The 22981-nt window shown below is 34.5% G+C and overlaps 1 protein-coding gene across 1 annotated transcript in view; it reads left to right on the top strand.

Annotated features, from left to right (window-relative positions):
• FOCAD (focadhesin) overlaps positions 1-22981 on the top strand; it is a 1237844-nt gene that overhangs the window by 25524 nt on the left and 1189339 nt on the right. The window contains 1 exon segment of the mRNA XM_053702659.1: positions 6192-6266. Coding sequence (XP_053558634.1) covers positions 6192-6266 — 75 coding nt within the window.

Consider the following 22981-nt stretch of genomic DNA (forward strand, 5'->3'; position numbering starts at 1 on the left):
CCTCTCTGAACAGTTTCTGGGAGGCTGTGGTTGCTGCTGCACGCAATGTTGATGGTGAACAGATCAAAACACTGACAGAATCCATGGATGGCAGGCTTTTGAGTGTCCTTGCAAAGAAAGGTGGCTATATTGGTCACTGATTTGTTTTTGTTTTGTTTTTGAATGTCAGAAATGTATATTTGTGAATGTTGAGATGTTATATTGGTTTCACTGGTAAAAATAAATAATTGAAATGGGTATATATTTGTTTTTTGTTAAGTTGCCTAATAATTATGCACAGTAATAGTCACCTGCACACACAGATATCCCCCTAAAATAGCTATAACTAAAAACTACTTCCAAAACTATTCAGCTTTGATATTAATGAGTTTGTTGGGTTCATTGAGAACATGGTTGTTGTTCAATAATAAAATCCTCAAAAATACAACTTGCCTAATAATTCTGCACTCCCTGTATATATATATATATATATATATATATATATATATATATATATATATATATATATATATATATATGTGTATGTGTGTATATATATATATATATATATGTATGTGTGTGTATATATATATATATATATATATATATATAGGCAAAAATTGGTGTATGTGCACTCTCACCAACGTTCAACAACTACCAGGGTGCTGTGCGGTGAATTGTAGAGAAACAAAAAGAAGCACTCACTGAATCTTCATCAAAAAGTGACAAAAACTTTTAATGCAGTTTGTGACGTTTCGGGACAGCAACAGTCCCTTCCTCTGACAAATTAACACTGAACAAAAGCAGCCTTAAATAGGCTCCCAAACACACTCCCCTCAAGATCAGCCAATCCAGGCTGAATAATTGAACACACCCATATAGTGACCAATGAAAGAACATAATACAAATTGTGCATGTGACTGTTATAACATAATCGACCAAAACTTTAAAAACAAATCCTCTTTGGACCCTAATGCTGGTAGTCATGCCCCCTATATGCAATAAACATCCTATGTGGTTATCAATCGACTAAATAAATTATATAGTTCATGATATCGTCAAATATTGTATAACCAATCAAACGTTAGATCACAAAAGTTAGATTACAATAGGCTCCAGTACGTCATTCATTCTGTTACTGATCCGCCCCTTGTTACTAGGGACGCGATCAACAGCACGTCTATAGCCCTCAAGAAATGACACAAATCACAACACAAAAGTAGCGCATATCCTACTAAATTAATTGCTACGTGCACCTATATCAATATCATGTATGTGATAGATCGCCATATGAGAAGAGCTATGAAAGTTGTAAACAAAGAATTATCCAATGGCAAAGTGCCATGTCAAAATGGGCGTATGTATAGAGGCGTATATGTCTCGGCATGTTTAATATGCTGGCATCTTATTCTTCACTACCAAAACGAAAATAACCATGTAACAAATTATAATACGTAAATGTAAAAGCCTATTGCTCAAATCATTGTATAAAACTACATTCGTATTATATGTATTGTGAGATCGCCATATGTGGATAGATTACCAGAGTGTAAATGAAACAGAAGTATCATGCCCCCAAGTGCATGTGACTAAACTATATAGCGTAAGTTTACCTATAGAGCAACTCATTAATTGCATCTACAATCGTATTATATGTATTTTATGTATTTACTTTCAAATCGCCATCTGTGAATAAGTAAGTGAGACGGAATTGGCCAATAGCTATGTGTCCAGCCCAAATGGGCGTGTAATTAAAATATAGTGCATAAATAAATGAGCCTATTGCTCAGATCGTTACGTGAATTTACATCTATATTGTGTGTATTATTAGATCACCATGTGTAGGTAGGTTATCAAAATAAAAAAGAAAATAAATAATACCCTGCCCAATTGGGCATGTGACTAAATGAAAAATAACAAAAGTGAAAATAAAAATACCACATAGAAATGCATAAACATGCATACAAATGCATAAAAAACATGTATATCACAACGTGTCTCTGCCCAAAGCTCGGGCATCTAACTACAACCCAAAAAAAGGGCACTATATCATGCAGGGCATGACCAGGCAGCAAAAGGATCCAACAGGAATGGTGTAAGCGCTCCTTAGAGTGATACACCACAAAAAAAACGATACAATTAAAATGATACAATTAAAACCAAAAATTGGCGCATGGAGAACTGATAGAGAACAGATACTTCATATTGGAAAAATAGTATCCAAGGAGCTATTATCCAAGCAAATCTTAGAAAATAAATTAAAGAGATATTTAGACAGGATAATTATATCATAATGTTCTTTTCATTACCCCAAGGATATACTAATTTACAAAAATCTGTATAGTATCAAAGTATTTACTTGGATTTTTATTCCTAAGGATGGAAAAATAAAGATAAAAATAAGAATAAATTATGAAAAATGAAACAGAATGGAAAAATTATTTGGAACAATTAAAAAATTGAAAAAATTGAAAAACTAGAAAAAATAAAAAATAAAAATATATATGTGTGGGATCAAAACATGATCCAAAGACAAACAAAAAATTAATCAAAAGTAATAGATAATCATAAAAAAATAAATAAATCAAAAAAGAGATCACTTGTGATGGACTCATGGACTCTCATAGATGTTGATTATTGTAAATGTGGATTATAGTGGACTCTCACAGAGGCATAGATTCTCGTAGGGACTCCTAAGGAATCATAAAAAATCAAAAAACAAAAATCACAGGAAACATTGCCATCCAGTGTGGGTATTAAGTCCTCTGGGGTATATAGTCCCCAATTCGTAAATCCATCTTGATTCCTTGCGTAATAGAATGTTGCCTCTATCGCCTCCTCTTCTAGGGACTGGCACATGGTCAATGAGTCTAAATCTCAAATCATTGACTGAATGTCCCGCCTCCAGAAAATGTCTCGCTACCGGTTGATCCGCCTTTCCATTTTATTATTGCCAGTCTGGTGCTAGATCTATGATTGGCCATCCTTGTTTTGGCATCATCTTTCGTCTTACCAACATAGAACTTGCCACACGGGCAATTCAATAGATACACCACAAATTTAGTGGTGCAAGTAAGGAAGTACCTGATGTCATAGATTTTATTGCTTTCTGGATGATGGAAGTGGGGGCCTGTGAGCATCCCACTGCAGGTCACGCAGCTGATACATCGATAACAACCCTTTTTCTTTGTTTTTAACCACGTTTGTGAACCGCCATCAGGATTAATGTCGGCCTTCACCAAAATATCTCTAAGGTTTTTACCCCGTCTGAAACCTATTCTTGGTGGTTTCCAATCTTTGAATGGTAAAGTGTTGTCAGCTTCTATTAATTTCCATTCTTCTTTAACCATCCTAGTTAGTGGTACTACATCAGGGGAATATGTGGTCACAAAAGTAAGTTGGTTGGTATTATCCGACGGTGTAATACCTGCTGTATCTCCAGTGTGCAATGCTTGAGTTTTCATATCTCGTAACTCTTTTGGTTTGTATCCCCTTTGGACAAAACGTTGTGTCATCTCCTGTAGCTGTTGTTCACATGTTGTTTCATCCGTGTTATTTCTGATTACACGTTGGTATTGAGCCTTAGGGATGTTATGGATAAGGCTAGGTTGATGGCAGCTCTTTGCAGATTGGCTGATCTTGAGGGGAGTGTGTTTGGGAGCCTATTTAAGGCTGCTTTTGTTCAGTGTTAATTTGTCAGAGGAAGGGACTGTTGCTGTCCCGAAACGTCACAAACTGCATTAAAAGTTTTTGTCACTTTTTGATGAAGATTCAGTGAGTGCTTCTTTTTGTTTCTCTCTCTCTCTCTCTCTCTCTCTCTCTCTCTCTCTCTCTCTCTCTCTCTCTCTCTCTATATCTATATCTATATAATATATGTGTGAATATATGTATGTGTATATATATATATATAATATATACACACAATGTTATGTGAAGAACACTGAAATGTGAAATATTAATATTTTCATGTCGGTTTAATACACTTGAGAATATGCAATTCTATTTGTGCACGAGTAGTTTTTTATTTTTTTTATTTTAAACTCATAATAAGAGTGCAAAAAGCTTACTTCTAGCGCAGTTAACTATTGAGCGGGATCATTAAATTGTGCTCCATTTGTAATCTGGACCTAAGTGTTTGGGGATTAATTTTTTTTTTTTAAATCACAATATTATATGACATTGTTAGTTGCACACATCATAAATTAACTTTGATGGTCAAAGGGACACTGAAACCAGTTTTTTTCTTTCATGATTCAGATAGAGCATGCAATTTTAAGCAACTTTCTAATTTACTCCTATTTATCAGTTTTTCTTTGTTCTCTTGCTATCTTTATTTAGTAAAGCAGAAATGTAAGCTTACAAGCCGGCCCATATTTGGTTCAGCACCTGGGTACAGCTTGTTGATTGGTGGCTAAATGTGCCCACCAATCAGCAAGCGCTATCCAAAAATGGGCACGCTCGTTAGCTTACATTCCTGCTTTTTCAAATAAAGATACCAAGAGCATGAAGAAAAATTGATAATAGGAGTAATTTAGAAAGTTGCTTAAAATTGCATGCTCTATCTGAATCATGAAAGAAAAAAATTGGGTTCAGTGTCCCTTTAAGTAACATTAGACATGCATGTGAAGTTTTTAACTTCATGTTGCATATTGAGACAAAACACTACAAATCATTTTGAAAGGGACAATAAACTAACAATAGCACATCTCAACTAAAATTGCAATGCTAAACAAAAAAAATTAAAATAATTTAAAACCGTAATTTTATTAGTACAATAAAAAAAAACAAGAACAATGACACTTTTCAAGGTTATTTACAGAAAAAGTAAAACATAAATAAGGATGTATATTGCAATGCTGTTTTGCTTTCCTTAAGCATTTTAAAAGGGGATTAAATGTTGAGTTTATTGTCACTTTAAACCTTAAATAATGGTTTATACTTACTTTTGCAGTTTATTTCTGATTTTCAGTCCCCCCACACCAGAATATAGTACATTCAAGCTATACACACATTATGAGTTTAAAACGGTACCCTGCTCTGCATGTATATCACAGCCTTATCAACTTAGGAAAACAAAAGTTCAGACAGGCAGAGAGAGGATTACTTGTGATATAAGACAGTATTAGGTTGACTTTTTTTTTAGTTGCCATCTGCCATGGTGATCTGGTGACTTGCATTTGTCAAACCCTCAGTTGGTGAATTTAAAGGGACACATATTATACATTATAATATGTGTTGTGAGTTTTATACATCACTTTGTGTTAGAGTCCTTTTTATTATTGTACTTTTGTTTGCATTTAACTATGTGTTTAACATCTGCAAATTAAGGTCAGCTACAGGGCAGCAATGCACTACTGTTTGCTAGCTGAACACATCTAGTGAACCAATGACCAGCTAGCTCCCATTGGTGCATTGCTGCTCATGAGCCCTACCTACTTTTAGCAAAATATAACACATCAAAGTAAATTTGATAATAGAAGTAAATTGAAACATCTTTTAAAACTTCATGATCTGTCTGAACCATAGAAATGTAATGGACCATTATAGTGGGGAAATGACATTGCTCTCATTTGTTAGAGCATGTCATTTTATCACTATCGACACTGAAAATTTGTGTTTAACCCATGCAAAAGGTTTAAACACATAGGTAAAATGCCACTCGGTAACTGCAGAAAAGTGCTGATCCCTTGAGGAAACTGCAGTTGATTGAATCAGCAGCTCTAGCCACATGACCCAACTGAACATTTAGTGCTGCTGAATTGGCCCAGTAGCAACAGTTCTCTCCTGCACCCTAGGGGTACTTCATATGTTTTTAATCTCTTTATTGGACAGGTAGACATATAGACTTCACCTATGTTTTTAATCTCTTTATTGGACAGGTAGACATATAGACTTCACCTATGTTTTTAATCTCTTTATTGGACAGGTAGACATATAGACTTCACCTATGTTTTTAATCTCTTTATTGGATAGGTAGACATATAGACTTGTAGGGTTGATTGTGATAAAAGGACATCCCCTAATGAATGAGAGCATATCATTTTTTTACTGGCATAGCCCTTACATTTTGACTCGCATGTCCATTTTAAAATATTCAGTTTATCATTTCCCTTTGAATTCTGGGCACAGAAGAAAACCTTTGGATTCATATTGTTGTCTTTTTTTATTGTTCTTATTGTCCATTTTTGTTTGTTTTGTTTTTCATCCTGCAGGCAGTGGCTCACCTTATCGCTTCTGTATTAAAAGAAAATGTTACCTCAGAGAAGATAAAACAGACCTCAAACCAGGTATGTCAGATTTTATTTCAATTAAGCCAGTTTGAAAATTATTTTTAAATTATTTTATTTCTAATCTTGCTCTTTTTAAGTTTTTCACTTGTTTATTTTAGTTTTAGGTTACTTTTCCTTTTTATATTTTTTGATTATACAAACATATTGGGAGGCGTTAAAGTGACATTAAACTCAAATTTTCTTTCATGAGTGAGACAGAGAATACAATTTTAAACAACATTCTCATTTACTTCTATTATCTAATTTGCTTCATACTTTAGATATCCTTTGTTGAAGAAATATCAATGCACATGGGTAAACCAATCACACCAGGCACCAATCAGCCGCTACTGAGCCTATCTAGATAGGCTTTTCAGCAAAGGATATCAAGAGATAATGCACATTAGATAATAGAAGTGAATTAGAAAGTTGTTTAAAATGGCATGTTCTTTCTAAATTATGAAAGAAAAACACGTGGGTTTTATGTCCCTTTTAAGGACACAATAATTGTGTAAAGCTGTACGGACTGATATATATATATTTATTTTTTTTAGTATTTTTTTTTATTGAGGTTACAGAACATATACAGCAGTAGCAGATGTACACAGAGATTGCATTTGTCTAACAACATACAATTCTGAATAAACTAAATGTAGTGCACATTAAATTTATTAGCAACCTTATTTTCTAAAATATTACATCTTCATTATTTTTTTAACAGAAATATGAGAACTTGAGGATTAAAGGGACACTGACCCCAATTTTTTTCTTCCATGATTCAGATAGAGCATGACATTTTAAGCAACTTTCTCATTTTTTCCTATTATCCAATTTTCTTCATTCTCTTGGTATCTTTATTTGAAATGCAAGAATGAAAGTTTAGATGCTGGCCCATTTTTGCTGAACAAACTGGGTTGTTCTTGCTGATTGGTGCATAAATTCATCCACCAATAAAAAAGTGCTATCCAGAGTTCTGAACCAAAAAAAAGCTTAGATGCCTTATTTTACAAATAAAGATAGAAATAGAATGAAGAAAAATTAATAATAGGAGTAAATTAGAAAGTTGCTTAAAATTGCATGCTCTATCTCAATCACGAAAGAAAAAATTTGGGTTCAGTGTCCCTTTTAAATAAAAAAACAAACGCAAAATAAAGAAAACCAATCTTCCGTAATCATGGGCATTGTATAGATATCTATCTTCTTCATATTCCTGAAACATACACGTAGCCTTTTCTACCATAATTATACAAAGTCCTATTAACAAGATTGTTTATATTATAAGAGCAAACTAAGCATATCAAAACTTAAAGTGACAAATGACCTCAGTCTTAATCCAATCTTTACCTCATTTTGTTTCTGAATGAACTCTAAAAGGAAACCTATAACCCAGGTCGCTAAACATCTTATACCTTAAATCGTTGTGACACATAAACAAACAGTGCTGCTCTAATTTCATCATATACATTTATATTTAATATAATAAAAATTCATCTATTACATACTTACACATTTGGAACCATTGTGGGAACTTTGACTTATTTACAAGGTTTTTCTAGCAGAAATTCTACACTACAGATATTACTTAACATATTAAAGATTTTTTTCTGGTAAGTATGGAATTGTTTTGGAGGTTTATTAAATAATCACAGGCATTAATATTTTATTAAATAATCACAGGCAAGGATCCAAAGGTAAAGGGATTAATAATATTATCAGGTATTTGTAGAGCGCCAACAGATTCCACAGCAATGTTTTCCCAAATATTTAATATACATTGCCACCATAAATGAGACTTCCCACCTCCAACACAAATTGGTTGATGATCTAAAAAACATGGAAACTCTTTTTTTTTTTTAAATATTTATTTATTCAGGCCATTAGTGTGGGGAAAAAAGAACAGAACAAATTCAACATATGTGAACATTTCAAATACCACGCAGGGCAAAGTCATGGTGCACAGAATAAGAACAAAAGATAAAAAAATATTAGATACCCTAATACAAAACTGTGACCATTTATATCGCTTCAAAACATATTTATAAAAATACAATAGATCTAATTGTCCACACGTCAAGCCAATTATATTATCGCTATATACAAAGAACAGAACAAAAAATAGAATAAAAAAGAAAAAGCAGCGGGAAGAGAGGAAAAAAAAAAAAAAAAAAAAAGGAAAAAGGCCCCTCTACCTAGTTTACTCTAAACCTATTCCCCCCCCCACGGCTCTCACCAAATCCGAATTTAGCGTTCAAAACCTTAATGAATAAAATAAGATTATTTTATTATATATCTCTATAACTCCTGATCCATTCTGCTGGAAAAACACCTAATAACACTAGATCACAATAACTATCTGAACTTAAAAAGGGGTATAAAATAGATTTTTGAGCTTCTGGCGAATATGTCTTAATTATAGGAAACCATCTAACTAGGAATTTCTTGACTTCTCTTTCACTTGCTTCTTTCAACTGAAAAGATTCGAAAATTATCTGCGTCTGTACCTCTTTAATAAATACTGAAAAACTCGGCATTTTTTTAGCTTTCCAGTTCTTTAAGATAAGTTGTCTAACAAGAAGAATAATCACATCTAGACTTTTCCTCTGTGAGTATACCTCAGGACAACTGTGATCAAGAAAATATATACTGTCAGCATCTAACTGTAAGTTAGTTTCATATAAATTATTAAACCAAAAAACAACCTTTTTCCAGAACTGATCAATTTTTGGACAGGATACGAACATATGTGAGATGTCTGCATTTACATAAAGACACCGCGGACAAAAGAAATTTTGCCTACGAAAAATTTTAGATAATTTCAGTGGTGTGAAGTAGTAATTATTAATTAACTTGATATGACTTTCTTTCCAACTCATTGGAATTCTAGCCTTGTTAACAATTTTACAACTATCTTTTATTTTACCTTGATCCAGCTCTGTTGTTGCTAGTCCCCATTTTAAATTCAAATTTTCCAGGAGAGAATCACTTTGTTTGGCCAGCATAATACTATATAGTAGTGAGATTGAGGGTGCCTTGACTTTAGATATAATAATGCAAGATTTTAACACAGACCATGCGATCATCCCACTGCCATTCCACTTCTTGGTTTTTATAAAATGATGAATTTGAAGATACGCATATAAGCTAGTCATAGATAAGTCAAATTCCCTCTTTAAATTATCGAAAGTTATTAATTGCCTCTCTTCTTTAAGCAATTGATAGACTGCAACAAGCCCTTTAGAAGCCCAACTTTTAAATACCTTCTGATTAGTACCCGGGGAGAACTCTGGGTTACCCAGTATTGGTAAATACTCTGAAAAAGAATAAACTACTCCGGTTAATGTACACAACCCCTGCCACGCAAGAATTATGTTCCTGAATGAGATTAACGTCTTAATATTACTGGGAATATTTTGAATTTGAATATGCAATAATGCTTTAAGAGACCAAGGGGAAACCATAATGCTTTCAATTTCCGATGACGAAAACCAATTTGTTTCAGCCAACCAATCAAGGGCAATTTTACCCAGTGCAGCTAAATTATAAAATTTTATATTAGGTAGTGCTAAACCGGCGCATTCGCGTGTTTGCATTAATTTTTCAATTGCAATTCGCGATTTTTTCTTACCATGCCAGATAAAATGAGAGAAATTTGAATATATTTTCTGTAAATCAGATTTCGTCAATATTAGAGGGAGATTCTGAAAAGGGAAGAGAATACGCGGGAAGATAATTGTCTTGATAAGGCTAACCTTGGCAGATATTGATAAGGGGAATACTTCCCACGCCTTCAAATCTAATTGGATTTTCTGTAATACAGGACAAAAATTCAGTTCATACCATTTTCTTGGGTTTTTATGTAAAAAAATCCCTAAGTATCTTAATACTTCAACTTCCTTGAATACAGTATTAGTTACCCTACTACTAGTTTTATAGATCCACATTATTTCGCTTTTACTATAATTCACTTTATACCCAGAAAATGAACCGAAAAACTCCAAAGAATCTAGTACTGTCGGAATAGATTTATGTGTATTATATAGACACAATAACAGATCATCCGCGTACAGAAGTGTCTTAATAGAGTTTTTACCAATAGTAATCCCTTCTAAAACTTCCCTTAGCCATATGGCGAGGGGTTCCAAGGCCAGGTTAAAGAGCAAGGGAGATAATGGGCAACCTTGCCTGGTACCCTTCTGAAGCCTAATTCCAGGGGTTAAGTTATCATTAATCAAAATAAAAGAGATAGGAGATTGATATAAGTTACGGACAAACTGTACAAATTGGTTCTTAAACCCAAACTTTTCAAGAGTATGAAATAAGTACACCCATTCTATGGAGTCAAATGCTTTGACCGCGTCCAATGTCAGTAATGCAATATCCTGTTTAAAGTATTTATTAATTTCCTTATTTAAATTCCAAATATAATCTATTAATGTAGTTACTTTCCTCATATTTTTCGCAGAATTTCTTGAAACCATGAAACCAGTCTGATCCTGATGAATAACTTTATCCAGACATGCCATGAGTCTCACTGCCAAAATAGATGTCAATATTTTGTAATCTACGTTAAGTACCGATATTGGTCTGTATGAGGCCGGGTCTTCTAGGTCTTTATCTTTTTTGGGAATTAAAGAAATATACGCTGCTGAAAAGTAACTTGAAATTGGACAGTTATGCATAAAATAGTTATTATATAACTTTTCTAGAACCGGTTTTACTTCTTCAACCAGTATTTTATAGTATTCCGCAGGAAGAAAATCTGGACCAGCTGCTTTATTCAACTTGACTTTATAAATTGCCTCCTCTATCTCCTTTAGTGAGATGGGAGCATTCAACTTATCAAGCAGTTCATCTGCCACTTGCGGGAGTTTTATTTGGGACCAGAATTTCTCTTGATTCTGATTATGATTACTGGTAGATGAATATATATTCTGATAATATGTAAAAAAAATCTTTCTAATATCAGATAAATCAGTATATCTATTATCCTGATCTTTAATTACCAAAATGTAATTCTTTTTTTTCCGATATCGTACTATATTTGCAAGATGTTTAGCGGAGCATCCATAGTACCCTTTGTAACGTAGGTTTAGTTTAGTCTCTTCCTGTACCGATTTTTGTTTAAAGAATATCTCCCTTTCCGACCTAGCCCGGGAATACCTTTCCCAATGTGTACTAGAGGGGTCCCTTATGTACTCCTTATAACTATTTTTAACTTGATTAGCTAATTGCACTTCTCTCTTACACTCCTTCCTTTTCATTCTACACATATAAGCCTTTATTTCGCCCCTCAAAAAAGCCTTAGAAGCTTCCCAAAAAATTTCAATGTTCTGAAGATACGAGATATTATTTGTGCAGTAGTCTTTCCACTTCTGTTTTAACCACAGAGTAAATTTTATATTTTTATACATATATCGCGGAAAGACAAAGTTAAGATTACCCCTTGATAGCTTTATATCTGAATGAAATGACAGTGAGACAATCGCATGGTCCGAGACAATAATCTCACCAATATCAGCCTCCATTTTATGCAAAGATAGAGATTCAGTAACTAAAATAAAATCAATCCTAGAAAATGTCTTAAATGTTTTAGATTCACATGTGAATATACGCTTGTCGGGGTTATAAAGTCTCCATATATCATTTAGTTTTAACTGGTGACAGAATTTTCCCATATACTTAGCTTGTTTATTGTACATCGCCAAATTTTTTTTTGAGAGTCTGTCAATCACTGGGCAAAGTGAGAGATTAAAGTCTCCTCCTATTATCATTTTATCTGCTGCAAATGGCAGGAGTTTAGCCTTCAATTTTTCCCAAAATAATTTTGAAAAAGTATTTGGGGCATAGATGTTACATAAAACCAGTTTAATACCATTAATTAATATTTGAACAATCATAAATCTTGCCTCTAAATCTAATTCACTCTGAATTATTTGATATGTTAAATTTTTGCTTAACAATAAAGCTACTCCTGATTTCCTTACAATGCATGGAGTTGCAATCACTTCCCCAACCCATCTAGCACGTAACTTAGGGATCTCTGAACTTCTTAAGTGAGTTTCTTGTAGAAATACAATATTTGGGTTCTGCGATCCTAGTTTTTTTATTATAAGTTTCCGTTTAACGGGGTTAATAATGCCACCCACATTCCATGAAAGAATCTTTAAATTCCCAATAAAGTTAGTCATTTAAACCAAATAAAATTTTAATCGTATCCTTAGACTATATATATATATAAAAAGGAGGTAATTTGTTCCTCGTCTAGACCCTAAGTCCAAAAAAATCACACATTGCATGCCTAAATTCAGGTCTGGCTTATAGATAAAAACCGGGGAGAAGAGCAGGTAGGGGCAAGAAAAAGAGCAGAGAAAGAAAGAAAGAGAGAGAAGAAAAAAAAAAAAAAAAAAAAAAAAAAAGAGAACAGGGGTAGATACTAAAAATATATATCCACAATAACGAGAGCACTCCCATTTCATTATAGCTCCATCTAGAATAACAGGATATTTCCTCACTAGTTTTACTTATCCCTCTTTAGAATTAATATATTCTTTAACTTTATCTGCTTCAGAGAAAACTTTCTTGACACCATTATCATCTACTATGATCTTAGCAGGATAAATCAGTCGTGCATTCATTCCTTTTTTAATCATTACTGTACACAGGGGAGCCATAACTTTTCTTTTTTGTACTGTCTCATAGGAGAAATCTTGAAATAGTAATATCTTCCTATCATGGATACTGAACGATTCAAATTTTCTGTATAATCTCAACATTTCAACTTTATCTTGAAACCTCAACAGTTTAAATATACATACCCTGTCTTTACTTATACCATTCTCAGCATATCTCTTAGCTCCTAATCTATGGGCTCTCTCTATAGATAAGGGTAAAGAATGGGTGGGAAACCCTAAAGCTTGGGGTAAGATTAAAGAAGTGAACTCAATCAAGTTATTATATTCTGCTGTTTCAGGGATTCCTAAAATTCTGATATTATTGCGTCTCGAGCGATCTTCTTGCTCTTCTAGGCGCAATTCAATACTTTGAATCTTAGACTGTTGTTTAGCTAACATAGATTCCTGTTTATTTATTAGATCTTCCATATCAGAAATCCTACTCTCCGCCTCTGCCATTCTAGTGGCGAATTGTTTCACCTCTGTATTGAGGGTATTGAGTTCAGTTGAAATAGTGTTTAACTCCTTTTTAATCATTTCAAATTGAGGTGAAAAGAGGTTACTGAGTTGAAGTACCAGGGATTGGTTATCAGTGCTAATGACTGGGGTTTCAGAAGAGCTAGAGCTCATGTCTAATACCTTGCTCTTTTTATCTTTGGATTTAACAGGCATTTTGGTATAGGGTTGGTTAACCTGCGTGAAGTATTTTTCCATAAGCAAAAAAGTGGAAAATGGTGCTGCCAAAAAAAAAATAGCAACAATAGTGAGCAAGTGAACTGTGATAAAATATTTCTAAATGTGCTTCTGAGTGTAAAACAAAATTGTTTTGTGTTTTTTCTTTTTTTTGTTTCTTTCTTCCTTTTTCCCCTTCTTTTCTTTTTTATCTTTTTCTTTCCTTTTATCTTTTTCTTTTTTTTTTTTTTTTATATTTGCTTAATTGAGATGTGTATATAGGTTACAGGGACACTTAATTAAGTGACCATATGTGTATTTACAAATAGTGCAATTAGTGATTATTTTAAATCCTGGAACGAGAGGGGAACCTATCCAGAGCTTCCCCTACACTAAGAGGAGAGAGAAAAAAGCAACCAACTAAAAAAGTGGGAGAAACAACCCTATACAATTATTGCAAATAAAGAGACAAGTGTGCAGCTACCATTACCCAATATATGTCAGTCACTGTACTTATGCAAACAAATATGGTACAATAAACACAAATCCTGATAGCCAGTCTTTCTTTTTCTTCCTTTTCCTTCCCCCCCTTCCCTCCCCTTTCCTCTATCCTTTCCCTTTTCTCCCCTTCTTTCTCTTTTTCCTTTCTTTTTCCTTTCCTTTACTACTTCAGTGATATGATATAGATCAGATGGCAGAAAAACTCAACACAGTCCACAGAATGATCCCCGTAAACTGCCAATATTAATTACAGTCTTAATATCTTCCATGAATATGCTCTTAATATTGTTTAGAGTCCCAGTATTTCTTCTAGGATAGAAAAAAAAGCAAAGGAACTTATTAACCAAATATAGCTGAGTTATACTCCCTTCTTCTAGTTATGAGCACAGATGCAAATACTTGCAGGGAACCCCCTTTATCCTTTTATTCTTTTCTTTATGCTCTTATATATAATATATAAGGGAAGGTCCTTTTAAAAGTCCCCTTGTACTCCTTTTTGTTTCTTGGGGCTCAGGTTACAGTCAGCTATGTCCCCGGTGAAATAGTAACAAAAGAAGAAAAAAAAAAAAAAAAAAAGTTCCACTTAAATAAAAGATTGCATACCAGTGGTCATAGGAATCGCAAGGCCGGCAACCATCTTATGTGTATCAAAGTTCACTTTTTACTTTACCAGACTTCCAGATGCATCATGTACCCTGGACTGGGAAGACAGATCCCCTGCGTTCTGGTTCAGTATCCTCCACAGCCTTAATTTCTGCAGTACTGTGTTCCTATGTACTGGCGCCACTCCACTGGGTCTCTGGTGAAGGGCCGAAGAAGACAGGTGGTCTCACGAGATCCCTCCGCGGCTGTTTTGTCTCGGTCCTATGGATACCTCCGCAGAGGCCAGCAGCTCCGACCCGTTTCGCCCTACCAGGAGTGCACGGGTATTCCTTTCTCCCCGGCGTCTGCTCCGGTATCTATTCCGGGTGTTCTACCAGCGGTAAGAGGCTGTGGAATAGAAAATCCCAAAAAGCCGGTTCAAACTAATCCACGGTCTTACATGCGATTCCTGAGGTCTTGCTACTGAGCACGGGTAGCAGTGGCATTGCCAATTTAGCGCTTCCGCTGCCGAGTGCTGCAGCGATCTCTATGCAGCAGTATAAAGCCCAAAAGCCGGCGTGGATATGGCCGTGGGCAGGCTCGTTCAGAAGGGAGGGTTGTAGGATCTTACTTCATCCCTCTAAGCCGCTGATACCAGGACAGCGTGCGTGAGAGCTCCTCCTCTTCCAACGGAAGTCTGATGTAATTCGGGAAGAAGTCTTAAACATGGAAACTCTTAATTCAAAACATGTAATATTGTACTCTTGGTTAATAATGTTGATGTATCTGACATCTGTATCAGTTTAATGTCTTTACTCTCATTGTGCCTTCAATGAGAAATAGAATTCTTGGATCGTCAGAAAGTTTGATGACTGTATTAAGCTAGTCTGTGTGAATGAAGATAACTTGAAGATGATTTTTTTTTTAATCAAACTATATCAAATTGGAGTATAGTTTCCCCCCCAGTAACTACTGTATAATTTGTCGATTTTCCTACATCAAATAGAAAGAGATATTAGTGAAAATATGACATGCATCGCTGTAAGAGATATCTATATTCAATTTGGTATGCTTAGAAGTTTTTCTAAGGTAAGGGCATGTTTAAGAACAAAATGGAGTTAATATATGACTAACACATGTTAATCATCTTTTTATGGCGGAAAGAACTTTCTATTACTAAATAAATAAACCTAAATATATTTTATATTTATATCTATATATCTATATCTATATAATCTCTACACACATACATTGTGTATAAATGTAAATTGCCCCTCCTCCAAACGGTTGAGACATTTGCCTGTGGTAGCTCAAACAGCTCATGCATACCTGCCCAACATACTGTGTAGCGCTCTTTGAATTAGGGAACCTCAGGTGGCATCATTTGTTAAAGCGATATCATCTAACCCAAACATTTTTCTTTTGTGATTCAGAGAATGCAACTGTAAAAATGTTTTCAATTTGCTCCATTTCTGTGGTATTCTTTGTTGAAGAGATACCTAGGTAGGTGTCTCGGCATGGCAGGATATAGTGCTACCACCTACTGCTCTTGCAAATGGTTAACATTTTTGCAAAACAGCTGCCATATAATGTTCCAGACAAGTGCATGATCCTGAGCTGAAGTCCCTGCTTTTCACCAAAAGATACAAACAGAACAAAGAATATTTTGTAATAGAAGTAAATTAGCAAGTGGTTTAAAATTGCATGCTCTATCTGAATCATGAAATAAACATTTTGGGTTTTGTATCCCTTTAAAGGGACAGTAAACTTTCATGAGTGTGCAAAGTTGTAAATTCTACTGCTATACAGTTCTAAAGACACATGCACACTCCTGAGCTTTTATAAGCCTACCTAGGTCTACTCTTCAACTCTTAAAGGGACACTGAACCCAAATTTTTTCTTTTGTGATTCATATAGAGCAAATAATTTTAAGCAACTTTCTAATTTACTCCTATTATCAATTTTTCTTCGTTCTCTTGCTTTCTTTATTTGAAAAAGAAGACATCTAAGCTAAGGAGCCAGCCAATTTGTGGTTCAGAACCATGGACAGCACTTGTTTATTGGTGCTGTCCAATCAGCAAGGACAACCCAGGTTGTTCACCAAAAATGGGCCGGCATCTAAACTTATATTCTTGCTTTTCAAATAAAAATACCAAGTGAATAAAGAAAATTTGACAATAGGAGTAAATTAGAAAGATGCTTAAAATTGCATGCTCTATCTGATTCATGAAAGAAAAAATTTGGGTACAGTGTCCCTTTAAAGAAAGGATAAAAAAAGAACAAAGACAGTTTAATAAATTGAAAACTTTTTAAAATTGCGCGCCCTATCTATGACTTTTTAATTTTGACTATCCCTTTAATTACACCAGTGGCAGCTCCCAACAGCATTAGCTTAAGCTACATAAGACTCCATATGGGTGAGTTAACGCCTCTTCTACACCAGGATTTCTGCACCTATTAAAATGTTCAAAAATAAAGTTATGTTACAGCCTCTCTGATTAGTTCTGAGGGGTTGTGAATGTGGCACAAATTGGCTCCATGAAGATGCATTTTGATAAGTCTTAATATCTGAGTGCTTAAAAGTGCACAGACCTTTAGACTGTATGGGAGCTTATTCATGTCAACAGGCTCTGTTTGACACAGATTAAAGGCACATAAAGAGTTCTAATATTTGACCCTCTTGAGTTTTAAAAATGTTTCCTTCTTTGATGTATAAAAACCATGTTGCTTCAAAACACTTGTAATTGCAATTATGTTGTATTGAGTTGCTCATGTTGTTTTTTTTTGTGTAGCTGTCCTCATTTATTATGGTTGATTAAAGGGACAGTAAATGTAGGATTTTTCACAGTATTTTCCTAAATGCCTTATGTATTTAAGCCAATCTATTTCGGACAAATATAAAACGCATCGTTAAACTTACATGGAGGGTGTGCACGCCGTCCACCCAATGCCGCTAATATTTTTCTTACTTCAAGTTTCTTCTTCTATCCAATTCCCTCTATACTGATTGCGCTGCTCTAGTGTGTCAAGGGCGCACGTTCTCTGAGTGAAAGGCATAGCTGGAGCAATAAAGAACATGCGCTTTATCATGCAATTCAGAAATAATCAGGATTGTGCTGCTGAATAGTTATTCTTCAACTACACTAACATTTAGAATATTTCTGCATTAACATCAGTTTGTAACCATAGACCGCAATGTAAATATATATGTATATGATTATATACATATAAACACATAAATATATATATATATATATATATATATATATTCGAAAAAAGAGGATTGAAGACCAATCGCTAGCCAAAATGGTTCTATAGAGAAATCAATGTTTGTCTATACCATAGAACATAGCTGTGCTACAATACAAAGCTCTATAAATTAAAAAATATAATGTCCTAACAGCAATATTACTAATAGTGTTATATGATACTTGAAATTTAAAAGACTTAAAAATTATACTATACTAATACAGTATGGTAGTAAAAAAAGGGAGAGTAAATTTGCATTCAAAGTCCATTTAAGTTCTACACATAGTGATCCAGACCCTAGCGACAAGTATTACTACTAATACCACGTCTGGATCACTATGTGTAGAACTTAAATGGACTTTGAATGCAAATTTAATCTACCTTTTTTTAATACCATACTGTATTAGTATAGTATAATTGTATTTTTTAATTTATATAGCTTTGTATTGTAGCACAGCTATGTTCTAAGGTATAGACAAGTATTGACTTCTCTATAGAACCATTTTGGCTAGCGATTTTTATATATATCTTTGTATTAAGCTTCCAGATATATTATACTGACTTTCCGTGCGCTTTTTAGACACCCAGACTATACTAGATATTTTATACTTGAAGTTACTATTGTTTTTTAAGAACGAAGTGAATACACCAGGGATTTATCTATACTAGCTCATGTATCTCTTTTCATAGGCCTATAAATTTGATATGTATCTGACACCGCTTCATTGATTTTTACATAAAGATTTTTACGCATGTATTTTTTTCCCAAAATATGGGGTACTAATTTATGATATAGTGTTTGCGCCATTGGTCTTCAATCCTCTTTTTTTCGAATATCAGGTATTTAGTCCTTAGGGATTCTAATTGCATTGATTGATTGATTGCATTGAAATGGTTTTCCAGGGCTGCAATCTCACATTACACTATTTTTCTTCTAAGAATCCCCAGCGCCGTTTCTACACCTATCTTTCTCTTCAAATATATACATATATATTTAAAAATGCTGCCCATATGTGCGCTTTTTACCCTCTTCGCTGCCCGAGGTTCTGATACCGTCTGTGACGGCATCAGAATGAGGCCCCCATAGGAGCCTATGAAAGTGCGCTCTTGGCAGCGCAATGCTTCCTATATGTTTAACATTATTGTGTGCTGGTATTACAAAGTGAAGCGCTAATATTGCTTGCTCGCAAACGATATTTAGCGCTCTACTTGTAATTTTGCCCTATGTGCTTTAAATTAAAGTCATCACTTGCTATTAAATACTTTGTAATAAGAAAATACTATTTATTTATTTTTAATAGCGATGAGAACCCTTTGCAGCACTTTGAAATCCGCTAGCAAACACTGAATTGCTATACTATAATAATAGCGATCCAGTTTAGGTGACAGCATGCATAGTTTGCAATGTCAGTGCAAAATACTTGACAATCAAAAGTCTGTAAACAAGCTTGAATGGGAGGAATGGCCATGGGATGAACTGTTTGATGAGTAAACGCTCCCACATTAGGAGCGGCGTGATGGGCGGCGAGTGAGGAGAACCATAGCGGATATTTTGGTGCTTTTAAACTTTAATAAATTAATTTTTAAACATTTCATTAAATATTTTTTATAAATCAATTACCATACCAAAGAATGCCTAGATTTTAAACTTAAAACACCAACATCTACTGACACTTTAAAGAAATCTATTTTTATTCGCATTGTGTGCTCAAGAAATGTTACCACTCAGAAGTTATCCAGGGCTTTTCATATGGTACAAAGCTTCTTAAAGGGACAAGTAAGCACATTCAGATTTTTTTTAACATTAAATGAAACAACTTTGCTACATTTTCATGTAATTTAGCTTTGTTAGTTGAGGATTTTCTAATTCTCAGAACTTGAAATGATTCCTGCTGATATTTCTAGGCTAACTCTACTACATATGTTTTCCTAATTGGCTATAACTGATATAAAGTGCTAAACAATGTACTTTATGCTAAGATTATTCCCGTGCCTAGCCTTCTGGTCTGGAGACTCAGACTCGGATTGACTCTAAATAATACAAATGGTGGGCGGAGTTTGGCTGTTGACAAACAATTGTAGAGCTCCAACAACTAATCAGTATAATCAATAATAATAGATTATGAAATAGTTGCTAATGAATCTCATAATAGATTAGTTGGTCTGTGCACAGCACCAGCTGCTTCACTGCAATGAGCTCCTGCACATGGTATTGTGTTTTATGGCTATGCCTTTAGCCTAAAGGACGTCTACAGACATTTACGTTTCACTTTTTTAGGACAGTATAAGTTCACAACTACTCCTGGCTTATGTGCAACCCAGAAATAATAGGAGTCATTATATGTATTGTTTATATTAAATCAGATGATTTGGGACTATGCCTTGCATGATATAGCACTGAGCTTGTTATTTACACCTAGCCCTAGATTGATGGGATTTGTTATATAAATTGATGTCACTAGTATCTATTTGCACAATTATTAGCAGATCACTTGCTATTGTTGATTATAAGTACTATATAGATACATGTGTAAGACTGTTACTGATATATAGTCCTTCGCATTTTTGCCTTTTTTTATATATATATTTCTAATTCATTATAATATGTACCAAATTCAACCTCTAAGTATATATCTGTTATTTTTCATGTAATTAGCAAGAGTCCATGAGCTAGTGACGTATGGGATATACATTCCTACCAGGAGGGGCAAAGTTTCCCAAACCTTAAAATGCCTATAAATACACCCCTCACCACACCCACAATTCAGATTTACAAACTTTGCCTCCCGTGGAGGTGGTGAAGTAAGTTTGTGCTAGATTCTTCATTGATATGCGCTTCACAGCAGGTTGGAGCACGGTTTTCCTCTAAGAGTGCAGTGAATGTCAGAGGGATGTGAAGAGAGTATTGCCTATTTGAATACCATGGTCTCCTACGGGATCTATTTCATAGGTTCTCTGTTATCGGTCGTAGAGATTTCTTCTCCTACCTCCCTTTTCAGATAGACGATATACTCTAATATACCATTACCTCTACTGATTCTCGTTTCAGTACTGGTTTGGCTTTCTACTACATGTAGATGAGTGTCTTGGGGTAAGTAAGTCTTATTTTATTATGACATTCTTAAGCTATGGTTGGGCACTTTATTTATAAAGTTCTAAATATATGTGTTTAAACTTATATTTGCCTTGATTCAGGGTAATCAGTATTCCTTATTTCAGACAGTCAGTTTCATTATTTGGGATAATGCATATGAATGATTAAATTTTCTTACCTTAAAGTTTTTCAATTGACTTTTTTTCCCTGTGGGCTTTTAGGCTCGCGGGGGCTGAAAATGCTTCAATTTATTGCGTAATTTTTGGCGCAAAAAAATTGTAATTTCCGCCGCCCTAATTGACGCCGGAAGTTTTTTTGACGTTTTTTTTTTTTTGCCAAACATGTGTGCGTTATTTTTTCGGGGGCACCGTATGTAGCGTCATTCTTAGCGCCAAAAAAATATAGGCGTTGTACTTAGCGCCAATAATGTGGGCGTCCTTTTTGGCGCCAAAAAATGTGGGCGTCATTCTTGTCTCCACCTATTTTTCCACATTATTTCAGTCTCATTTTTTATTGCTTCTGGTTGCTAGAGGCTTGTTCATTGGCATTTTTTCCCATTCCTGAAACTGTCATTTAAGGAATTTGATAATTTTGCTTTATATGTTGTTTTTTCTATTACATATTGCAAGATGTCACATCCTGACCCTGGATCAGAATCTACTACTGGAAAGACGCTGCCTGATGCTGGTTCTACCAAAGTTAAGTGCATTTGTTGTAAACTTGTGGTAACTGTTCCTCCGGCTGTAGTTTATGATGAATGTCATGATAAACTTGCTAATGCAGATAGTATTTCCATTAGTAATAATCCATTACCTGTTGTTGTTCCCACAACATCTAATGCTCAGGATATTCCTGTTAATGTAAAATAATTTGTTTCTAAATCTATTAGGAAGGCTCTGTCTGATAGTCCTCCTTCCAGTAAACGTAAAAATGAATTTTTAAGTGACCGTCATCATTCTGACTTGTCTGTTTCTGATGAGGATTTATCTGGTTCAGAAGATTCTGTCTCAGATATTGATACTGATAAATCTTCATATTTATTTAGAATGGAATTTATTCGTTCTTTACTTAAAGAAGTGTTAATCGCATTAGATATGGAGGAGTCTAGTCCTCTTGATACTAAATCTACTAAGCGTTTAAATTCGGTTTTCAAACCTCATATAGTTATTCCAGAAGTTTTTCCTGTCCCTGATGCTATTTCTGAAGTAATTTCTAGGGAATGGAATAATCTGGGTACTTCATTTACTCCTTCTAAAAGGTTTAAGAAATTGTACCCTGTGCCATCTGATAGATTAGAGTTTTGGGACAAAATCCCTAAAGTTGATGGGGCTATCTCTACTCTTGCTAAACGTACTACTATTCCTACGGCGGATAGTACTTCCTTTAAGGATCCTTTAGATAGGACGCTTGAATCCTTTCTAAGGAGAGCTTATTTATGTTCAGGTAATCTTCTTAGACCTGCTATTTCTTTGGCTGATGTTGCTGCTGCTTCCACTTTCTGGTTGGAGACGTTGGCACAACAAGTGTCAGACCATCATACTCATAGCATTGTTAAACTTCTTCAACATGCTAATAACTTTATTTGTGATGCCATCTTTGATATCATTAGAATTGATGTCAGGTATATGTCTTTAGCTATTTTAGCTAGAAGAGCTTTATGGCTTAAAACTTGGAATGCAGATATGACTTCTAAGTCAACTTTACTTTCTCTTTCTTTCCAAGGTAATAAGTTATTTGGTTCTCAGTTAGATTCTATTATTTCAACTGTTACTGGGGGGAAATGATCTTTCTTTCATGTAATTAGCAAGAGTCCATGAGCTAGTGACGTATGGGATATACATTCCTACCAGGAGGGGCAAAGTTTCCCAAACCTCAAAATGCCTATAAATACACCCCTCACCACACCCACAATTCAGTTTTACAAACTTTGCCTCCCGTGGAGGTGGTGAAGTAAGTTTGTGCTA

The sequence above is a fragment of the Bombina bombina genome, chromosome 2 (assembly GCF_027579735.1).
Source record: "Bombina bombina isolate aBomBom1 chromosome 2, aBomBom1.pri, whole genome shotgun sequence".
Taxonomy (NCBI): Eukaryota; Metazoa; Chordata; class Amphibia; order Anura; family Bombinatoridae; genus Bombina; species Bombina bombina.